At 35.6% G+C, this 23592-nt stretch overlaps 1 protein-coding gene across 1 annotated transcript in view; it reads right to left on the bottom strand.

Moving 5' to 3' along the window:
* Window positions 1-386: 386 nt before the first annotated feature.
* Window positions 387-23592, bottom strand: part of LOC129264896 (A disintegrin and metalloproteinase with thrombospondin motifs 16-like) — a 40186-nt gene continuing 16980 nt past the window's right edge. Inside the window, exons 5-24 of the mRNA XM_064103943.1 lie at window positions 23239-23417; window positions 22735-22824; window positions 19928-20076; window positions 18879-19034; window positions 16912-17043; window positions 15985-16138; window positions 15521-15610; window positions 14668-14883; window positions 14076-14193; window positions 13051-13199; window positions 12440-12563; window positions 11453-11533; window positions 10240-10507; window positions 9614-9692; window positions 8859-8987; window positions 7974-8136; window positions 5494-5652; window positions 4215-4385; window positions 3340-3524; window positions 387-2793 (exon numbers count right to left, since the gene is read on the bottom strand). Of these exons, the coding sequence (XP_063960013.1) occupies window positions 2638-2793; window positions 3340-3524; window positions 4215-4385; window positions 5494-5652; window positions 7974-8136; window positions 8859-8987; window positions 9614-9692; window positions 10240-10507; window positions 11453-11533; window positions 12440-12563; window positions 13051-13199; window positions 14076-14193; window positions 14668-14883; window positions 15521-15610; window positions 15985-16138; window positions 16912-17043; window positions 18879-19034; window positions 19928-20076; window positions 22735-22824; window positions 23239-23417 (2948 nt within the window). The 3' untranslated portion in view covers window positions 387-2637. The remainder of the gene's footprint in view (window positions 2794-3339; window positions 3525-4214; window positions 4386-5493; window positions 5653-7973; window positions 8137-8858; window positions 8988-9613; window positions 9693-10239; window positions 10508-11452; window positions 11534-12439; window positions 12564-13050; window positions 13200-14075; window positions 14194-14667; window positions 14884-15520; window positions 15611-15984; window positions 16139-16911; window positions 17044-18878; window positions 19035-19927; window positions 20077-22734; window positions 22825-23238; window positions 23418-23592) is intronic.

Genomic DNA, 23592 nt, shown 5'->3' with positions numbered 1-23592 from the left:
CGTTGATAGGTTTCTCTCATTTTCTATTTTCATCAAAACCAATATGCAGGCCTACTTTATAAAGACCATTAAAACCGGCAACAACGATAACTATTTATTTATTGATAGCAGTGGCGGATCTGACAAGAGGAGGGGCTGCTAAGAGAAAAAAAGTAATGACCTACATTTTGGAGCCAACCCCAAACTACCTTCATTCTATAGTAAACCCTTTTTTTTTTGCTTGACAAATTTTCCGGTACCAAAATTACCTTCATTTGTAGTGAAGCCCCCCCTCCCCTCTTTTTTGCTTGTCAAATGTCTCGATCAAATCCCCTTCTTGGAAAAAAGCTAGATCCGCCCCTGGAGAGCATTATATACTTGAAAATCAAATACACAAAAAATCGATATCAGAAAAAATAAACTTTAATCGTTCTGAAAGCAAGTAACATCAGCTTGAAACAATAAATATATATCAAACAAAAACATCTGAAATAGAATAAAACTGTTTTAACGTACGTGCCGTTTTCAAGTCGCACGGGAAAAGTGATATTGATAAATGACAAAGTATGAAATTTGCACAATAGGGTTGTTACTCTAATAATATATGCTTTTCACACTGCACTTTTTTTCTTTAACCCTGGGAAATTGTTGAGGCTAAGGGGAGATCTTAGCCCCACCAATTTCCCGGGGTTAAGCTCAGCCAACTTTGTTTTCACACTACGTTTTAGCAAAGTGGGCTAGCACGGTAAACAGTACGGTACTATCTGGCCCTGCCCCAAAACAGGGTTAGCCAACTTATTGTGGTGCTAGCACAATTGCAGTGTGAAACGAAACTGGGCTAGGATAAGTGGGGCAATAGCATTAGCCAATCACAGAAGTCGAATTGCACGTTATTCGCACTCTGTATGGTAAAATAATCAATATTCATGAGCTGTGTGATATTCCAGGGTTAAGCCGTTAACCCCGGCTAAGCATATAGTATGGGGTTAAGAAAGACAGTGAGAGCAAAAAAAAGATAGTCCGGGGTTAAGGATAGTTGGGGTTAAGGAAATACAGTGTGAAAAGCATATAAGACATTTTCCATGTGTATTGGCGTGATAATGTGGATACTCGATATGCCTGCATTGCTACTAAATTTGATGCACTGTTTGTATGGCCATACGCAGCCCCCCCCCGAAACTTTGAAAACTAACATATTTTTATTAAAAATTTTCACTAAATTTACCAAAAGTGTGCACAAACTCTTCAATTTCGCTTACGAAAATGCAAAGGCAAACCCATGACAAGCTCAGTCGCTTCGCTCCCTCGCTCTTGAGTTTCTTAAAAAAATGTACACGTTTCTCCCCCCCCCCCTGCGTGCAACCATGACTGTTTGATAAAACGGGCCGGCACGCACCATGAATTTGTAACGGAAAATTACCGACCCCTCCAAATTTCCTCGGATCGCCCTTACGAGCAGGCCACATCTCTTGCAAATTATTTCATTATAGCATGTTATTGAGTATGATGAACTTTCTGTATGAAAAAAAAAGTTTTTAACATTTAACTTTAAAAAAAAGTCTCAATCAATATCACTTTTCAGGTAAATTTCTCTATTGCTGCACTCGACCCATGTGAGGTGAATGGGTACATAGCATTATTATTCTTTGAATACACTGATCGATTGAATTAAATGGCAGCTCGAGTTTAAGCTGAGGTAAATAGGTTTATATAGATGCGCTTCAGTTTAAAACCAGTTATGATTATACGAAAATGAATGAAAAATTACCAATGAGCAGATTTTCCTAACAGTATGTAGGGTAATTTCTATCTACATCTGGGATCATTTTTGCTCAAAAAACCTGTTTTATCCGACAGTTACCATAGGGACTGTGCTTCTTGGCCAATCAAAATCCAGAAAAGTTGTCCGACAAAAAAGTTAATAAAATGCTCACAAGAATGACAAATAATGAAAAGTTGAATGACCCTATTGATAAAAGCTTTCTTGAATTCGCTCTGTGCAATATTAAAATTGAATGATAGAACTTCAAATTGAGCGGGAAAACCTTAATCAATATGAACTTTTTCATTGGAGCAACATATATCATCAAAATTATGAACCGATCGAATATTTTACGGCTACCATTAAGAAATATATAGTTGGTTCGATATTGATCACTATGAATCTTAATCTTAACCTGAATGTAATTACCCAAAATACCTTGCGGGATCGTTTCTACTGGCTAGTAGAATTTGGGGGCGGTCCCAACTGGATGTTTTAGACAGCAAATGAGCATATGTCGACGAAGGTAGGAAGTATTTTTCCCTTAAATTACATTTCTTCATAGAAAAGTATTTTATCAATAACATGAAATATCAAGAATTTCAAATTATTCATATGATTAAATTATTTTGAGTCGTGAACAAAAGCAATTCTTGACATCAAGAACCAAGATTAAGAAAACGGCTCGCCATAGCCTATACGTTGGCGTACGCTGGCTAAAACATTAATCATGTTAATATGTGACAACCATAATACAGATTCCCTGTTAATCTTACAAGTCTAAATTTAGAGGGGGTTTTCGAGGATTTTCACAAAAACAGAATAAAACATTTGTTCTACTGTGAGGATGTATGGCATATACATCGAGTGAATCAATAATTTGGTTTAACCTGATTTTATTTGATATATACGATTATTTTGAATCCAGCCAGCTGTACAGTTTCGTCTGAAATAAATCGCATTAATCCATCGTATCCCGACAATCGCAGGCTGTATTTGGAAGGCGATGATCCACATCGTGCTACCTTCTCACCCGTTAATAGATCCAACATCTAAAAGAATAAGAAATGGAGAAATGAATGGTCAAAATTAATATAGTAAGATTATTTGGTATTTTTTATATTTCAGATACATGTATATTATTTTTATCCTGGCATTTTACTGTTTTGAATGTTTTTTTCTCCCAGAATATCGCTTTCGATTGAATTGTGGAAAATAAAAACTGAAAAATTGACATTGAAAGTGAATGACAGATTTTCAAAGCATTTGATTGAAGTGCTAATCATCAAGGTTAGGTGTTTTTTTTTCTTTATAGCATGCAGGGGATATCTGATAGGGGAAGCGAAGAGAGGAAATAGAAGAATCAAATTTGTGTTTGTATGTGTGAGGGTACGGGTGTGTGTGTGTTGTGTGTGTGTGTGTGTGGGGGGGGGGGTAAGTGTATATATGTCCTGTACATGGGAATTTACGAAAAGTGAATGTAAAAAGGAAACAACTGAAATTAAACTATTCTTCTCAACAGCAATTAAATAATTCTATTGAAAACTCCAAACAAATCTATAAATCAACAATTATTTTCAAGAAAATCAGCTCCTCACCTCTAATTTATCATGTTTACATCTTGGTTCCTTTCCTTGAAGTTTGAATACTTTAACCCTGAGTGTAATCCTCTTACCGGGATCCCCTATAAACCGATAGGTACAATTCATATTACTTGGGTACTTAGAAGGCCACTCTGGACTCGTAACGATAGTCTTTCTATCTGTTATTAGTTGATCACAGTCTGCAAAAGAAAAATAAAAAATGTATCTCAGAATTACTAAAACGAATAAATGAATAACGTATTTTTGTTTGAATAGGCTATCGAGTAATGTTGTGTCTTGTAGTTGTGAAAATGACCGAGGACTGTACTCTGTACAGGCAGAAGGCAGATCAGTGGGGAATCGAAGCGGCCAGCTCTCCATATTGACGGTGCAAAAATAAAGGAAAAAAAAAAGGGACGGATCTGCTCGCGCTCGGAGCTTTCGTTATTTTGTTAATTGAGATATACATCTTGTATAATTGAGATATACATCTTGTTCATGAATACAAATAGAGCTAATTCAAATGTCCAAGTTTCGGCTCTTAATCTCCGAAAGATTTGAGCTCGCACTTCGCTCTCGTACTATTTACTTACTGATATAAGTATCCTCTTCCCATTTTCCTACATGGCAAGTTCACTCTTCGCGATCGCATCATTTGATTATTAACAAACATAATTATATCAGGAGTTCCTGCATGCAAATATCTCAACTTGCCTGCATGTAAAACAGTTTAAAACGTTCTTTTCGGGTCATTCTATGAAAAATATAACGTAAGGAATAATGCACTTTTTAGGAGATTATTTTGCTTGTTCACACTACTGACGGAGGGAAGTAAAACCTACACATAAAAACAACAGTTTCAAGATAAAAAATACTGCCAATATACTTACCATTTTTATGTCGACTCTTTCTTGAATGATAAAGAAGTTGATATCCATGTCCTTGTTTATGTGTTTTATGTTCTATCGCTATCACATTACTCTCTGTTTTCATAGTGACTTGGTGTTGTTTACCACAAAATCTCCTTCTTTCCTCCCCTATTCTTATTTCTAATGATTCACCTAAAGAAAAATAATATATAAGAAACAAAATAAAAGACTATTCAGGCGACTTTCATATATCATTATAATAAGAAAAAGCTATCATCTGTTTTTGAGTAATGTGCTGTTGATCAATAAACACAATTTAACTAGTTTAGTGTAATAATTTTACTTAGGAATTTTAAAGGATTTAGTGTGTTTTATTGCTCATTCCACTATTTACAAAATTATATAATGAGATATAAGCTTCATGAAGTAATGGCATAACTGCAGGTATAAACACATATTTACTAAAATATAAAGAAGTCTGATCAAGAAACAACATGTTAAATGAGGTACTGAAAAGTCAAGTTTATGTAAAATTGGTAGTGTGTCTGGTTAGTTACCCTTCAAAAGTAGAAAAGACACCCCAGCAATTTTGTTCAATACAATACAGTGACACAGAGGGGAAATGATGATAACAAAACAACAACAAGAACAACAATACTACTACTAATAATAAGAAGAGTAACAAATAATATAAAGCTTAACACAATGTTTCTAAGCGCTGCATATACTATTACCCAGGTTTTTGCACGGCGACCCTGATCGGAAGCTCGGGCATTCTAGGATTTTTTCTCATATCGGGTACCCATTTACTACACCTGGGTGAAGAGTGGAACATGTAGATAAACGCCTTGCCAAAGCCTCGAGTGTTTTGATGGGCCTCGAATCCCGGACCTTGTGGTTCAAAGTACGGAGATATATCCACTGAGGCACAGCACCGCTATCAATTTGTTTTCATTTATTCGTTAACACATACAATAAAGGATGTAATTTACATAGCAGCTTATAATCGAATATCCCGATAAATATTTCGTGTGTTGAACACACTCGAATTCATTTTCCCGTCGATGATTACGGAGCCGGAGAGATAAACAATAACATTAAAAATCATATAGCATGTTTTACTAATAAATATATGCAGTTTTTTCCGATTTCATCACAGTTGCATTTTAATTAAAAAAATGGCTGTTTAAGATTGAACGATTTTTGTCAACTCTCTGCACCTATTTTTCATTGAGTCTTACCCCGCCGAGAACAGACCTATTTACTAGAGTACTTGAAGGGGAAGAAAGGGGTTACTAACCTGCATCACAGTCTATATACATCTGTTTAATGGTGAAAATAAGATCTTTATGAACAGGAGCTACAATCACAGCAGTACACGAGTCACCACCAGTAGATCTGCTTATCTGATCAATGTATCCATTCTTTCTTCTCGTCATACCATTGCATCTGATATCAACTGAAAGAGAAAGAATTATTGAGGATTAATTACCATGCAAGAAACTACATTTACATTGAGTTCCGATCTAATAGAAAATTTTCAGAAGTATTACGTTTAGATCCACGTTATTAAAGTGTTTTTAATTATGATCTGATGTATGTTTTTTTTTTAATAAACTGTTTTATAATGCTATATAGCTTTCTGAGTTATACTACATTTTTTTTTTTTTTTATTTATTTCTTTGGAAAATTTTGAAAACTCTTTGGAAAGCAATAAATCAATAACACGTTTACTATTCTTATCGATTGTTATCTAAAAGTACTTTTTCCTGAAAAAAATTCTATTTCAATGGCTTATTATTTTCCCCATCACTTTCCCTCATCACTTATAGTATAACGTTGTGGGTAAGACGGTAGTGTTATCTTTCAACACATCACTTCGGGTGGGGGATATAGGAGATATCCAATTGTTTCATGAAATTCAAAGGGAAACTTGATTAACATTTTCATAAACACATCTTTACATGTTAGCGACAAATTCAGCACAAATTATAGATTAATCATAGAATGAAGATGACACAGTATATACATACGTGATAAGGAATGAGAAAGAGCCATGCTTTGGTGAGAGTAGAGGTGTGAGGTAGGTGATAATCATTCATTCATCAAAACTCAAGGTAAATGGTATACAGGCATCATGCAGTAGAATCGCTATTCTTCAATAAACTGACTTATGGCAAGGGAAGGCAAGGCAATCAAGTCCATAAATATATAATTCCACTATTATAAATAGTTTTCTATTTGATAAATCTAGGCAAGGGTGGCTAGAACTGGTTTATACTCGTAACAATGAACATGCATTATAGTCTTTTCAGTGTATTTCCAAGAGAGGTAACGATTGCAGAACTAAGACGATCCATGCAACTACAATGACTCGCAAAAAGATATAAGATACATTTCCATGCATAGACACTGATGACGATGCTGGTTCCACTACTGATGCAGGCGGCGTTGCATGGTTGGTTTCTAGTTTGGGATGCAAAACTGATTCATCCAATACATTTTCATCCCTATATGAAGAATATATTACGTCATGGAGTTGGTTACCATGTAAATCTTCATTTAAAGGTAAGTGGGCAGTCAATAATCCCGACGACGATGATGATGATGATGATGTCGGGGACAATAGATATTGCGACGGCGATGAGGGCATGGGTGTTGTGGGCAATGATGTCGCTAAGGATGACGATGTGGTTGATATCGGAGATGAGGAAGAGGACGGGACATCTCTATTGGATATAGTTGAGGATGGTACTAAAAGACTTGGATAAAGTGACTTTGATATCAATTTCCTTGCCGCGGTTGTAGTCGGGGATGAACGAGTGTCTGTTTGAGATGTAATCTTATTTAATCCATCGGATGTTGAACTGGTGGTTGGAAAACTGCTAGAAAGAGTGGCATGCATGTTCGTAGCTCCAACAGTTGTCTCGGCCTCACTGCTAGTCGTTGATGGGTTATTCGGTGGTTCAGAATTTCTGGTTGCATCTGTAGAAAATATGCCGACGACACTAATATAAGAAAGAGACTCGGATGTAAATGAATCACTATCTATGGCATACAATTCATTGTCTACTGTTTGTGTCATGCTGTGCGATATAGAATGATGCGACGTCGCCGTCGCTGTCGTCTTATATGATGTCAGCTGCGAGGTGGATGTTGATGGGGTGATCGAGTCACTCGCGTCCATTGAAGAGCTTGCAGAATGTATTAACATGGTCACTGGATAGCAACAAAGTAAATCAAGCAGGTACGTTGGTTAAACATAGGCAGCATGCAATTAGTACACAAAACACGTCAAAATTCATTTTTTGTTAAAATTGCATGACATGCAAAATCATGTACTGACCTGAAAGGCCGGTTTTGAAAATTTTGTAATATTAGCCAATATCTTCTACTAAATCGGATTCTGTCATAATTTTCCTTTTCAAAGAGAAGCCTGATTAAATCAGTATGCATGAGCAATCACCAATGTGCTCTATTACTCACAAGATCTACGACACATGTAAGAGAAATTAGCCTTTACCAAAAGATGTTCATCTAGGTTAGATATGAACTTTTTCTTTATAATTCGGCTCATGAAGCCGTACTCTGTTTCTGCTATCAAAAGTGATTTTCATTTGATTATAAAAGATAACATTATGGTCATTCATCTCTCATTATGATCCTTAATATACATGCGTTAGTTGTTATTCACACTGTAAAATATTTATTTTCAAAGCTGCAAGCATGCATTCACACATAACATGACAATCACATGCAAGGCTCGGAACAGGATAATACCATTATCATCCAATGTAGGTCTGGGGCAGGGTGCCTCAACACACTGTTCTTCGGTTGCAGGTTGGAGGTTCGGATCGCACAATCCAGGCACTGGTTCCCCCGTTGTATTCAGAAGGCACGCCATCGCACGTTTTCTCCTTCCCACGTCACATGTCGCTGAGCACTGCCAGGGCAAAATAAGAACTTAACGCATTATATTATTGAGATTGTTCTTCTGTGTCATGGGGGATTTCATTCAAATAAATAACCGAGTAATGAAAACAGGTCATTAATTTTCAGAAACAAATGATTTCATTACTGATTCTAAAGATTTCAAATTAAACTCTTGAGCCGCTTCTGGGACGGGTGACTGTCCCTATGATCTTTCATTGAAAAAAAAACAACAGAAAGATGATAAGATATAAAAAAAAATAATGAAAACATTGTTATAATAAGCGTAAATGTTATCTAAATGCCCTACGGTTTTATTAACAACCCACCAGCCTCTTTAAAGGCCATGTGTCTTGAACTCGCCCCATTTTGTGTTACGTAACCCAAAGCTAATGATAGCGCATCTATCGGTATAAAAATGGTCAGAACTTTGAAAGTATTCACCCTATCCATAAAATAGTATACTCTTTCTGAAAGGAAATTTCACGAGAATTAAAAAAAAATGACATCAAAATTGAGGTTAAGTGAACTGCTCACATTTTACGAATGAAAATGTGCAAATTTTTAAGACTCCCATTATACTTTATTTCAGACATCTGTATTTTATTTCCCTGTTATGTTGCAGTCGGTGGTCACATGGTAAGGTTAAAGGTCCATTTTAAGGTCAACGTTAGAGTTTATATTGAAATAATTTTTTAAATAAAATAAGTGTATATAAATATCTTATCAACTTACTAGACTCCATTGTCCAACAACCCATATAGGTACTGGGCAGGGTTGATTGGAGCAGCTACGATGCTCTGAGGGCCTCTTAGATGGGTCACAAAATAAATCACTGACTTCGGCTGCTACACCTCCAATATTCTATTTGCACAGATAAAAAAATATACATACATTATAAAATGCTGGAGGAAAGTTTTGGTTATTTTAATGAAAGTTATTAAGCACAATGCATTAAATTTTGCAGACTTTGCCGTTTTCTAGTTATTGTCGAAATATTTCAATATTTAATATTAAGTTACCCATAATCAATTTTAATAAAGCAAATAATGTTGACAAGATATAACCCCAGTGGCCGTTCCGGCGGCCGCGGCGAAAATTTGGCACAAACGCTCTAATAAAATAATATTTCTTGAGTCGGCATATTTTCCTTCCAGAAGCAATTATTTCATAATTGTTAGAATAATATTATGCACGAAAAACATAAGGCTTATTCCGTCATTCCGTCTTTAACACACAATTTCAATTGAGATTTTATTTTGTTTCATATAGAAACCATCTTTTTTGTAATCTACTAAATTTCTATCTCTTCTCTCTCATCCATTCATCATCCATTTATCGCCATTTCACAATCCCAGCTGATCTTTTCTGGACTAAGAACTTTGTGAACCAGAAACCTCTATGTTATCTGTACAACTATACCACCATACAAAAATTCAAAGAAACGTGAAATATTACGTGTTTGCTGACTATTAATCATAAATACTCACCTCAACACAAAAGACTCGTCTGCTTTTGATCCCTCCTCCGCACGTCACTGAGCACCCACTGACAGTTTCATGCTGCCAACTAAACAACAAAGAATCGTATGTAAAGTCATAAATGGTAAATGTCAACAAACTACGCCCCAAGATAATAGAAATAGTGCAAAATGAAAATTTCACTATATTTATTTACAAAATTAGGAGCGATAGTAATACAAAGTTCACATGGACCATGTTTCTTTTCGTAAAACTGCAAAACCATGATCATCTGAATCAACATGATAACAAGGCTTTATAACATTAGAAGCTTTGAGACAAACTAATCTTATATGTGCGTTGATACTGCGACCGACGCGTTTGACATTGCAAGATTGCGGAGTTTCCGCGGCACCGAGACGCAAAACGGATTCAAGAAAAGCACTTTTGTCTTAAGTTTCGGAGCTGACGAAAAATTGCAAATAGTATTTGTCCAGAGACCAGGTTGAAAACTGCTGTTTTGATTTACCAATTTTCGACAAAGACTTCTTGGTTGCTGTTTGTCATGAAGATCATTACAATATACATTTTCTATGTTCTTGAATCTGTTCTACATCGCGGTGCGTGAACTCCCTCCTATCAAGAGACCGACTTACTAGTAGAAGACGGTTTCAGAAACAGGAGCGTAGTATTCCCATGTAATATCCGGTTTGACCCGACTCCCAAGGTATCTAGGATTGTGTAGTAAGATCACGGATACATCCAAGACAGCAGTGGTGGGACCGGAGAGTACCCAGATGTGCTCTCTGTTGTGGAAGGCATCAGCTAGATACTTGATGACCATACCACTGTGGCTGTATCGCTGGCTCAGAGGAGGGATGAACATCTCGCCGCGGAATACTATCTCACCGTCGGCTTCAACCGCTGGAAATCGGGAAAAGGGATGAGTTCGGTAAGGAGCACGAAGTTGAGAGAGCATGATGGGAGATGGAGACACCGGGATGGAGATCGGATTGACGGGCAGATCAGGGACCGCGGAACGATTTTGAAAGGGGGGGACTGACCATGCACAAAATCACAATCGGATGGTAATTTTTACGTTTTTGTACAGAGTTTTGGAAAGAAAGTGGGGGCTGAATTCCACCCAGCCCCCCCCCCCCCGTTTCCACGGCCCCTGCAGAATAAGGACAAAACTATCTTAGTGATCAGTGAAGTCGTTTGTATGATTTATGATCTTCTGCATTCATATTTATCTATAAACACATAACGTTTCAAAATATAACATATGATAAAAAAGGGAAAAAATCTAGGAAATAGCGAAAAAAATCAACTAAAGTAATGTTCGCAAATGCGACCAAAACATTATAATCGATATGCATTAATCATGGTTCATACTACCTTGTCTAAATGCAAAAGAAGGAATGTCATTATTTACGCAAAATGTGCTTGAAAACATGACAGCCTCAAACGAGTTTCAATGAACTTGATAAAACGAGTTCATAACGCGGAATAGAGATATATTCATAATTAAAATGTGAAGGTAATGATGAAAGAGAAGATGATCAAGGCGATGATGGTACGGATAGACATGATAATTATGAAGGTGACAGGGGCCGCGGAACGATTTTCAAAGTGGGGGGGCTGAGCCAAAAGTGGGGGGGGGGGGGCTGACCATGCTAAAAATCACAATCATATGGTCATTTTTACGTTTTTGTACACAGTTTTGGAAAAAAGTGGGGGGGCTGAAGCCCCCCCAGCCCCCCGGTTCCGCGGCCCCTGGGTGATGACGACGACGACGACGATGATGATGGCAAAGATGGTGGTAATTCTAATCTATCTGATACTACGAGAAACAAAATGAATACTCACACATATGGGTGTATCGAAGATTCTGATTCGTAATCTTGATTCCTGTCGAATTCACTGGAATTTGAAGAAATGTCTTAAAATCTGAAATAAAAAGAAGAACGAATTTGAGCCATCAAACAGCAATTTCTTATATTTTTGGACACATTAATGCTACAATAAGTTTTCGGCAGGTGCGCCATTTTTCATTTCTTTGATTGTCATAGTTTATCTTATTCTTTTCTTTTGTTACCCTTGTGTTTTGGGTATTTTGTCTTCAATTCCTATATAATTGGATTCTTAAATGATAAATGTACATTTTTCAAAGTTTTTGATTGAAACGACTAAATTAATTGAATTGAACCACTACTGGAATTTGCAAACATTAATGAACAATAAAAGAAAAATTAACAATAAAAGAGCAATAACTTTAAATGTAATTATAAAAGTCATTCAACCTTATTGATTTCAAAACTAATTTCATTTACGTCATAGTAATTTAGAGTTTCAATAATACAATTCTTAGATAGGAACACATTAATTTCCTTTTGTCATTTTTACTAATCGCGAAAAATAGTTACATCATTACATTATGATCGTGGACTACTTTGTCCCCCCAAAAACTTCATAGAAAAAATACAGAATCATTTTGTGAATTGTTATAACAGGATGTTTTCTGCAACTTCTTTTGTTAAATAGGGGGGAAAAAGGGTTTTATTACTGGTAATTTGTAAGGTTTCAGAGTCCATATACCAATTTTCTGTAATTTTGCGCAATGTAAGATTACATGTGTTCTCCAGACTGCTGCAGGAACCTTTTTTCCTTTTTTCCAGAAGAAATTTTCTAACGATTTAATAATAATGGATTTTAAAAATATGAAATCATCCCAATTTCGGTTGTCTTGTCCCACCTCTCCTATAACAATATCCTGACGCCGACCTCTTTGTTATAGTGATGGAAAATTTTTGAATGACAAATAAAAATCTTACCATTTTACCTCCATGTTCTTACCATGCACTGCTCCGACGTTTCTAATTCTTCCCATATGTCTCTTACACGTTCTTCCAGAGCCATCACATTTACTACATACATCTTTGATACGCCCAGAGCCCATCACTCCATCACAGCCAAACTCCTATAAAGTAAGAGGACGATGGAAGAGGAAAATGCTCACTTTGGCATGATGCAATCGTATTTCCGAAGGTTCGTTATTGTATATAAAAAAAACTGCTGTAAAAATTGGAAGCACCTTGTTTAAACCCATCACTCTAACAAGACGTTGTTGTTTAGACTTGTTTGAAATCTCCAAAAATATTCAACACTTTTCAAAACTTCTTAAAACTTGAACTATAGTTGTTAGAGTGACGGGCGTCAGCAAACTCCTTAAAATTCACAGAGTTTTACAGTGATTTTAACTATGGTTTATCTAATTACAAAGATTTATGGATCCTTTTATCTGAAAATTAAATAGACCTTTCGCTTAAAGTCAAAGTCAAATCGTGGAGGCGCTTTTTGACCTCCATGGTCAAACGCAACATCAGCCCCCTCCCCGTAACCGTAATTCTGTCGTTTTCACGTAAAATGATTTGATCAAACGGTATGCATTTAAGCATTAGAATTACCTTGCAAATTCCGTCGACACAGGCTTTTGTTAGTCTTTGATCTCCAATTTCATGATGCCAGCATAGTGTACCGTCTGCATACATCCCTGGCTCACGGAGGGCGTAGAAGTTTGCATTTGATATACATTGAAGCTTGCAAACATTGTTACCTGTTGGTGTTAGAGTGGTAAAGATTTAAACTTGAGGAGAAATTTGATACCATAATATCTTATTGTCTTCTATCTTATCATTATTAATACCCTAATTTCAATGTGATAGACTCATACAAAACATTGAATCTTGGTTAGTTAAAAAAATGGTCAATAGTCTTGTCAAGAATATAGAATATGATTCACGCTGGTTGTTATCTGAGCGATTAAGAAGAAGTTGGTCACGACAATATCAGGGTAATCTTAAAGCCTATATAAAGTTTTGGTAACTAATAATGATAATAATACTTATATTTATATAACGTATCCTGGCATGTCCACACACAATGTATGCACTTTCTCCATCCTGGGGAACATTCCAACAAATTGCCTTAAAAATGCCGGCCACTATTCAAATTCACTATATAGATATTATGAATCCGTATACCCTAAGACAAGATTCGGAGGATATACAGTTATTTTGGGTGGTCAATATACAATCAAAATAAAAGAAATATCTGCATATTTTGATTATCAAGAATTGAATGAGCTGACAATATCAGGATGCAATGCTTGTACCCTGCCCAAGTAGAATTGGAGTGGAATGTGTGTATGTGCACAAGGGCGACACCATTACTTTGATAGGGGCTGACCTAAATATGATGTCATTTTTTCTCAATTGAAAAGTATCTTATACATGGCCCTTTCTTCCACTTTTTATGTTTTTTCCCCTTTTCCTCCTCTTCTCCCCCTTCACTACTTGAATAATCGCGGTGGAGAGAGAGAAAGAGAGAGGAGGGGGGTCACCCCTTCCCCACTTTGGCGCCACCCTGTCTCCTTTTATATACATATATATGGGGGAGGTTTGGGGGCTCGTCTTCTGCATGTGATATTTACCTTTGAGCAACGATGATAAGAAGGCTCTCCATGTATAGTACTGATTGTTGAATTTTAAGCCGTTTGTTGCAGCACATTGCTCATTTTTATAATCATCCAATGTTACGTTGTGACACGACTGAAAATAACAATAGATATCCAATTACTTTACATCATCTCTATAAGCAAAAAGCAGCAAAAATGGTGCGGTTATTTTACGAATATTCTGATGGCCATGCAAGCTCCTATTTCATGGCTATGACCCTTGAAAGACATTATTGGCAGAGATAGGTGAGCAAGGCATATAAAAAATACCTGCAAAAAAGCTTGTGAATAATATTGCGGGGTTTTCTCTGCCGGAAAGTTGTATGTACTGTAAATCTCTTGTATAAATATTCTAAGATTTAAGTGCAGCGAGAAATTCCCCTGTTGTTATATATTTTTTTCATGTTAAAAAGGTTGACAAGGGTAGAAAAGGGATGGAAATTAGGGTTGGTCGGCACATGTTTTGTTTGGGGTGGGGGGAGGAGGGGCGGAGTCAAATTTTTAAGAACAAAAATACAATTAGGTAGTTTCATTGTATTTACGTATTATAAATTTTGTTTGATCTTACCATCATATTACAAAGCTGAACATCCCGCCCTTCACCTTGACACGCGAGACCTCCGTACACGGGGGTAGGGTTGTTGCATTTTCTCTTTCTTACTCGAATCCCTGTCCCACAAGATCTAGAACATTCACTGAAGTGACGTTCCCATTCCGACCAACCACCGTCAACAGGGCCCGGTAGTCCATCGCTGACTGCCACACACTTACCGCTTACACACCACTGCATACATGCATGGAACAGAGAAATAACATATTGTCACAGGAGACATTAAACAAAGTCATATTGCAAGGAGAAAAGGCCAAAATCAATATATTAAACATTTTTTCTTTCCTTAAACAAGTGCAATTTTCTTCAAACATTGGTTATATGGAAAACATTGTTGTTTTTATTCTTAACATGTGTGTATTTGAGTTTTTGTCAGACGTGTATCAATCAGATATGATTATTTACATCTGGGACCGACCTTAAACCTCACCATCCGAAAGACGTGACCAGGGCTCGAACCTCGAACCTCTGCATCAATTTGTAACTTCCCGACATAGCTTGGATTACAGGCGCACGCCACAACGCCCATTCTTAACATGCTTAAGATGATATCATTTTCTAATTTTCTATACAGCAAGATACTGTTTAAGATCGTGAATACATTTGAAGAATGATCATTAAGTTGATTTGTTGAATACTATCTGAGATATAAAATGTTATTATCAGTATCCGCTTATTATGAATATCTTTACCACTCTAAAATAAATTATTTGAATAGACAGTTGGAATCTACCATGACACATGTTAAATTAATGACTATCAAAGATCTTAATAAACATTTATTTTAATTGGCTGTTTAATTAAATGATACCTTATCAGGACGACAGGTTGTTCCCTCCATGATCATGATTCCAGAATAATGACAGTAACCACCTTCCTGGCATCCTAGACTTCCACATACCTGCTTGGATGATTTGAGAAAAAAAGAAACATACAGTATGGTAACAAAGAGTGGCACATTGTAGATGCAGACAGATCTTTGAAATAAAATTTAAAACAAAAAGTATTTTCTTGCACAATTGGTTGAATTCGTTTAAATTCGTTTGCATTTGATAAATAATAGTAACTTTCAAAGTCAGAGACTAATCCACTAGGCCACAACGTTCCAAAGTTTTGCATTAGAATTTTGTCAATTGGTTTATAATTTGATTTATATGTCTCTAAATTGCCATTGGCTAAGAAAGCGCTTCTCTTCTGCCTATCTTCTAATTTTCGGTTTGGAAGGTCATATTTAACATACTTTTTATAAAAAAACCCTTCTCATTCGAATCTTACAGATTGTGAGCACACGGTTGAGCTAGCTCCATAGGCCAACTGACATTGGGCTGGGAGACTGTATCGTTGACCCGGAAGGTCATCCACAACTAACAAGTCTACTTCTGGATCGTCAATACTTGGTGCATCATTGAGGCAAGATGATAGCCGATTACTGTCATGGAAAGAAAATAGAAAACTAAATATCATATTTAAATTTAGGTTAGGGACAATAATAGGGAAGGGTCTGTATTTTGTTTCAAATATCTGTCTAAAATAATATCTGGTTTTCGTTGCAGAAATTGGAATAAGATCTGACAAGAAGATTCAAATTTTGTCCTGAGCAAGGACTAGAATTGTCATCTGAATGTTAATATCGAATTTGATTTCAATTTAAAGCAAGCGAAGGCCGAGTCAGAAATTAGTGCAGGCCAATGATTTGATAAGTTACATGGTATAAGCGTGGGTGTACATTACAATCATATAGAAACTGACATCATGACTGCTAGAAAATACCAGCCGACACCTTCCAAAATGGACCCCCCATGAATCTGCAAAGTACCCTCATTTTTGCAGTTTTACTCATTAGTCTACAAAATAAAAGTAAAAATTGGCAAGTGCCTTTGGATATTGATTTGATATATCTTAATAATTTTGATACTTCATTTTTATAACTCTGATAATGTGAATGAAACTCATTCCACAGCCTCACCAATACTGGCTGTTTATTTTTATGGCATTTAGCTTATTATAGCTGGCCCCTGCAGTTCAATTATATTTAATTGTATTAACATGAATCATGTATATTATCTATATGTTAATGTCACAATTTATGATTTGATCAATCATTTTGTATGTGTTTTATATTATATTCTATGATCATGATGATTTCTGTGGTTTTATGTTTTGAATTATCAATAAATGCAGAAACACCATCGAATAACTTACGTAAGAAAGATTTTTATTTGCTGTGCACTGCAGAGCGACCACTTGAAAGACTGCACGCCGACAGGTCTGGCTGATGACATGACATGATGTCCGTTATTACACCCATAGTCAGGATCATGATGGAGATTCAAACTGTGTACACAAGCAAAAAAGAATAAAACAAAAAGAAAACGAAATATGACATGAAGTGTGCATGCTATTACACAACAAGTGGAACGCCTCTGGCAGTCTCGCCTGCATTACGCAATTTAATATAGCAGCAGTGCTAACTTTGAAAACTACTATAAAATAATCATTCACAAAAACATCATTCATATAATGACATAATACCACGTTCATTGACCATACATGACATTTGAACGGAGACTTAAGACTGTCAACTACACCCATGTCCACATTTCATTCACTCTATCCATAAACTTTCAAAGTTATGATGGCACTTCAACAATTACCCCAACATGGCCTAAGTTTATTGACCTTAACTGACCTTTGACTTGGTTTTGTGACCTGAAACTCACAGGGGATGTTCAGTGATGCTTGATTACTCTTATATCCTAAGTTTTATTAACTAGATCCATAAACTTTCACAGTTAGGATGGTAATTCAACAAATACCCCCAACACGGCCAAAGTTCATTGACCTTTAATGACCTTTGACCATGGTCATGTGACCTGAAACTCGTACAGGATGTTCAGTGATACTTGATTACTCTTATGTCCACGTTTTATGAACTAGATCCATAAACTTTCAGAGCTAGGATGGTAATTTAACATATACCCCCAACACGGCCAAAGTTCATTGACCTTAAATGACCATTGACCATGGTCATGTGACCTGAAACTCGCACAGGATATTCAGTGGTACTTGATTAACCTAATGTCCAAGTTTCATGAACTAAATCCATACATTTTCAAAGTTATGATGGTAATTCAACAAATACTCCCAACTTGGCCAAAGTTCATTGACCCTAAATGACCTTTGACCTTGGTCACGTGACCTGAAACTCGAGCAGGATGTTCACTAATACTTGATTAACCTTATGCCTAAGTTTCATGAACTAGGTCTATATACTTTCTAAGTTATGATGTCATTTCAAAAACTTAACCTTCGGTTAAGATTTTGAAAATAATTTTCCCAACATGGTCTAAGTTCATTGACCCTAAATGACCTTTGACCTTGGTCATGTGACCTGAAACTCAGGCAGGATGTTTAGTAATACTTGATGAACCTTATGTCCAAGTTTCATGAACTAGGTCCATATACTTTCTAAGTTATGATGTCATTTCAAAAACTTAACCTTCGGTTAAGATTTTGAAAATAATTTTCCCAACATGGTCTAAGTTCATTGACCCTAAATGACCTTTGACCTTGGTCATGTGACCTGAAACTCAGGCAGGATGTTCAGTAATACTTGATAAACCTTATGTCCAAGTTTCATGAACTAGGTCCATATACTTTCTAAGTTATGATGTCATTTCAAAAACTTAACCTTAGGTTAAGATTTGATGTTGACGCCGCCGCCGCCGCCGTCGGAAAAGCGGCGCCTATAGTCTCGCTCTGCTATGCAGGCGAGACAAAAATGGCAACCAGGTGATTTTTTTTTTTGGGGGGATAAAGTTTTTCTAATCGCATTATTATTTTGTTTGTACGCCTATGTGGCCCAACTAGCCATTTTAAAAAGCGCCTTAGTCTTGCTAAGATATAATAGGTAAAACAAATATTTTATATTTTATCTACATATACATACCCATCAGATTGATAATAATATTGTCAACATTCTCAACATTGATACCATATAGGGGAAAAAAAACATAGCCCGCCCCCAGAATTCCCCCCCCCAAAAAAAAAAAAAAAAAAAAAAAAATTATGGCAATCGCTATTATATCCAACCGAACAATATTCCTTAATCGTTTTGTCGAAAGGTGAGTACATAAAGTTCATCGGCTAAGATGATAACAAAGACTTACTTATGTCCTGTTTCATGAGCAATAACCGAACCTGTAGTAAGGCCATCATCTTGATTTACTGAACATTGTAATGAGCGTTGACATGTAGTCCCGATGTATGCCCTTCCAAGTAGGTTAGTATCACGGTAGGTTCCTGATAACTTGAATAAATCTTTTCTGTAGAAAATGAGATTAAGAATGAACGCTTCGTTAAATCACACTTCACTAAAATGACCAATCAAACATAATTTAAACATAATTATGATGAATTAGCTTACAAAAATATTTCATAGATTGTAATGGAAATACATCGAATAATAAATCAATTATTTTAATCTATACATTGCTAATCAAAGTATCGACCAACCAATCGACAAACTATTAATCAATAAATAAATAAATCAATCAATCATCCAATCACTTATTCAATATATCATTAACATTTGTATTAATATCTTTGTATTAATGCATCTCTCTTGTTCATGATTATTATAAGAAACCCTTGGAATCAGTTGAATTATATAAATCATACAAATCAATTGAAACCGGTCATTGAAAGTTTTAGAAATAAAATGGGGAAAATTATGAGCATCTGAATGTTGAGACTACTAATGCAGTGGACATCTACATCTTCCTACTGGCAATGCGACCAAGATGTGTGGTGTCACCAAAACGAGCAATATTTCATTGAAATCATCGCTTTTATTAATTCTATCCGTATGATAACGTGTTCTTTTTATGGCTAGGTGTGTAATTACTGGTTCACAAAATAAATCACGGACGAAGAGTACTTTGTATCATCATTACAATTACAAATTAAATATTTTGGGAGTATATTTTGAGTGTCCAAATGGAATTGCGTGACATCAAAGATCTTGTTCGCATTGTCAATATGGGAATCTCCAAAGCATTATGAGCATAACTTTCTTTATTGTTTGTTAGATTGCTCTCAGTATTTACCGATCTTATTCTTTGATTTTGTTTTCCCGTTTTCACACTTGACACAAGCTAACAAGCTAGCTTGTTTCAAAGATTTTTTCCTCCTTTAAGGAATGTTTTTTAAATATTACCTAGTAATAAGAGTAGCGATGTCCCAATGTTCTGGATGAGCATCATTGATAGGATTGAATCCAGCCTGCCACCGACAAAATTCTTCTAATAACTGAGGTCCATTAGCTTGAACATTTAGAGTGATGTTATGACCGGTGATAGATTGAACCTGTAACACAAAAAGGAATATTCCATTTGATTAAAGTGAAATATACTTGAAGTAATAAAAATAGCATGTGATATAAGAATGACAATAGTTATGTTGGTGAAAACTCTAATTGACTTGCACAGGACGGAGATAGTTCAGGAGGCTATAGTACAGTTTAGTGGAGTTCTTATTATCCATCCAACGCCTAGCTTAGCCGGGTAATATAGGAGCGCCTTGAGCACCTAACAAGGTGGATATGTGCGCAATATAAATACCCTATATTATTATTATTATTATCTTCTTTTACCAGGCTAATTAGATCTCTCCTCAATTAAAACGCTTGTTTAAAGTTCGATGTCTTAATGGAGGGATTGTCAGAGAAAGAATCTGAGAGGTCCTGGCCAGAGTTCAGAGCAAGGTGGATGTCCTTTTACCCTACCCTTAAATCGGGATTACCAAACCCTTCAAAGAGAACGTAAAATCATTGGTTGCCTGACAAAACTGCATACAGCTGTATGACAAGCAAACTCATGATATTCTTTTTCACTTATACCAATAATCAATCATATTTCCATGTTCGCTCCATCCAAAATATAACAAAAGTTGAACCACAAACGTCCTTTATTTCGCAATAAAAAAAAATGTTGTCAAGAGGAAACTCCTAAAAATATTCTGCCTTCATATCGAATTATCGAATGGGTAGATGAACAATAAATGTTTGTGTCTGATTGCGCCTGTTTGGCATGCTTGGGGACTATGTACTTCATTTCTACAATGATGTAATCTGATATGAAATCAACAATTAATCTGCACATTGGAGCTTTCAAAGAGCTCAATGCTATTATGAATGTAAAACGATTGCTTTTATCGTGATTGACGCCGCAGGCTTGCACTCCTGTGTGTTTTCTTTGAGAATAAAAGAATATGTGAAAATGTATAATTCAGCTAGCGTAGATGATTGATAACTGGCAGAACTGGGTGAAGTTTTATGCTTCCATGTGTGACTATTTAACCATTTATCTTTAAGTTTTAACTCACATAAAGACGATAAAACTTCTTCGTTAGAATGCTCTAAACCCCAATCTGATAAAATAATTTATTTGCGAAGTATTTGGCCAGTATTTGATCACTATTCTTTGTCGCGACAACATTGCAAAATAATATTGATGATTATAAAAAAAAATGTATGCCGTTGATCATTCGCAATTTACGATTTTGAAGAGATATCGTCTTTATTAGAGTTTTTAATATATTTTCCCTTGACTCTCTGCATTTCTCAGTCATGTTTTAAAGCATGATTACCGGTAATGGATTGTTTATACAAGCTGTATCATGAGAAAATAAATATATCATGTTCTCATAAAATCCTATAATTCCATCTCTCTAGATATAATTTATTTCGATCCTTTTTTGCACGCTGGAATAAATATAAAGAATGTTTCTCTGAGGAAAAAAATATATTGTATATTCCATGTTTCTATTTTGAATTAGGAGGTAAGTAAAGAATATAGAGAAGCAATTTATTTTCATATTCTCATAACAGAATTACGAAATAGATCAAGGCGCTCACAGAGCCTTGTCAGCAGATGTAAAAAGTTTTGTTTGTAAACAGGATTCTGACCTTTCATAATTATGTAAAATCCCTACAGACATGTAGCAACTTTTAAAAACAAGCGTCAATCCCAAATACGTGCTTCTTACATTGGTTGAAAATCCAGTTGTGATTAATCCCAACCCTTCGAGCAACGGGCCAATAGTTTTTTTTTGTTAATAGCAATAATCATCATTGCCTTATTCGTGAAATTATATGTACATGTATACATGATTTGTGATTTACCACAAAATTTATTTAATTTGAACTTAATAGAATAAGATTTGAGTTTAATAAAATAAGGTTTGAGTATCAATAAATGAGTATCAAGGCGTAAACTTTTAACATCTCACTGTGATTCTCTTTTAACTCAACCTGATTAAATCAATCATTGGAGGAATAACCGATAATTTAGCACATGGAATCTGTCTAGACTCATTACAAAACATCTTTCAAATCATCGGTATAAATACAACCCTCATGAGACGAGAGAGGGCGTGATGACCTATCAGTCACCTAATAGACTTTCACATGGGAGGAAGTTCAGAAAACAAGGCGATGTTGCAATTATAATTTTCATTTGGGCGTCCGTCTGAAACAAGTTTTATACAATCGATTCAAAACAAATCAAGAGCATCAAATGAAATGCCTACATCGAAGGTGTTTTTGTCGTGACTTTTTTTGATGTATTTTTCATTATTCGATCCTCAAAGGCCAATGCAAATGTTTTTTTGTTTGTTTAACTGAAATCAATAAAATATCTTTTAGCCTGGTCATTAAGACTATAAAAAAAAATTAAGAATCATATGTTGATTCTAGGATTAATAGGGTAAGGTTTGAAATACAGTTTAAGGAGCAATTGTCGCAGGAGCAAGTGTCATCATGGTTCTATACCGGATCGTAAAAGTGTGGGATTGTTGATGCATTAATAGGTAGACAGTGTTTACAAGGGTTGCTGTGAATGTTAAACTTTAATATGTTTATGAACGCAAGGTCCCATTTCTCGCGCTAAATTGTGTCTTGTTTATACCCTTTCCCAAATGAAATGATAATTAAGTTACTATTAAATGATATTTTCATACACTTACCATAGGAGTGTCAGTATCTAGGATGATAAACTTTGTGATAGCTACTCTCATGCTAACTCCTAATGATGGCTCTGCGAATCTTCTTGATACCTGCAAACAAAATTGTAGTTTTATTATTTAACACAGGGTCTGTCCTTTAGTAAAAAACATTAAAGCGCGTTTCTTCCGAGTTGTATTCATTAATAATGAAAGTTTGTAAATTAGGCTTGATATAATATAAAAACTTTGAACATATATAATACGAAAAATAGTTTCACATTCAATGTAAGACAAAATTAAGTGAAGTAATGGTTCGATTGTCAAAAAATTGTTCATTATGTTATAAACCTAAATATAGTTTGCCCGGGACCCCCCATAAGAAATTGAAAAAAAAAAAAATAAATGAATAAATAAATAAACAAATGAATGAAATAAATAAACAGATAAATGAATAAGAAATGTCCATTAGAAACAAACTAATACTTGATGGTAATGGTCCTCATAAAACATATCACATGTACTTACTATATTCATTAATGTCATGGTATAGTTGATAGCGTCATCGCCATGGAATTCGACCATACTCTTATCAATCATGACCATGAATTCTAAGTACTTCTGACCAACGTAAACGTCTTCCATTGACGACATCATTGTCGATGGTACACTTGTATGGTTGCCGATCTCCGAATTCAACGACTCCGCTGAAGTGATAGTAAGAATGAGATATACTAGTTAGCAACATTTTCTAAGTCACAAAAGCAGAAATAGACTTGGAATTGGATTAACGACAATACACCAGTCGGTGGACTGTACTTTATTAGAAGAGAAGAAGAAGGAGAAGTCGCAAGTCCAATCAAGTTTATAATGAGCCAGTGA

This window comes from Lytechinus pictus, chromosome 1, assembly GCF_037042905.1.
Source record: "Lytechinus pictus isolate F3 Inbred chromosome 1, Lp3.0, whole genome shotgun sequence".
NCBI classification, from domain to species: domain Eukaryota; kingdom Metazoa; phylum Echinodermata; class Echinoidea; order Temnopleuroida; family Toxopneustidae; genus Lytechinus; species Lytechinus pictus.
This window is presented reverse-complemented; position numbering and strand designations above follow the sequence as displayed.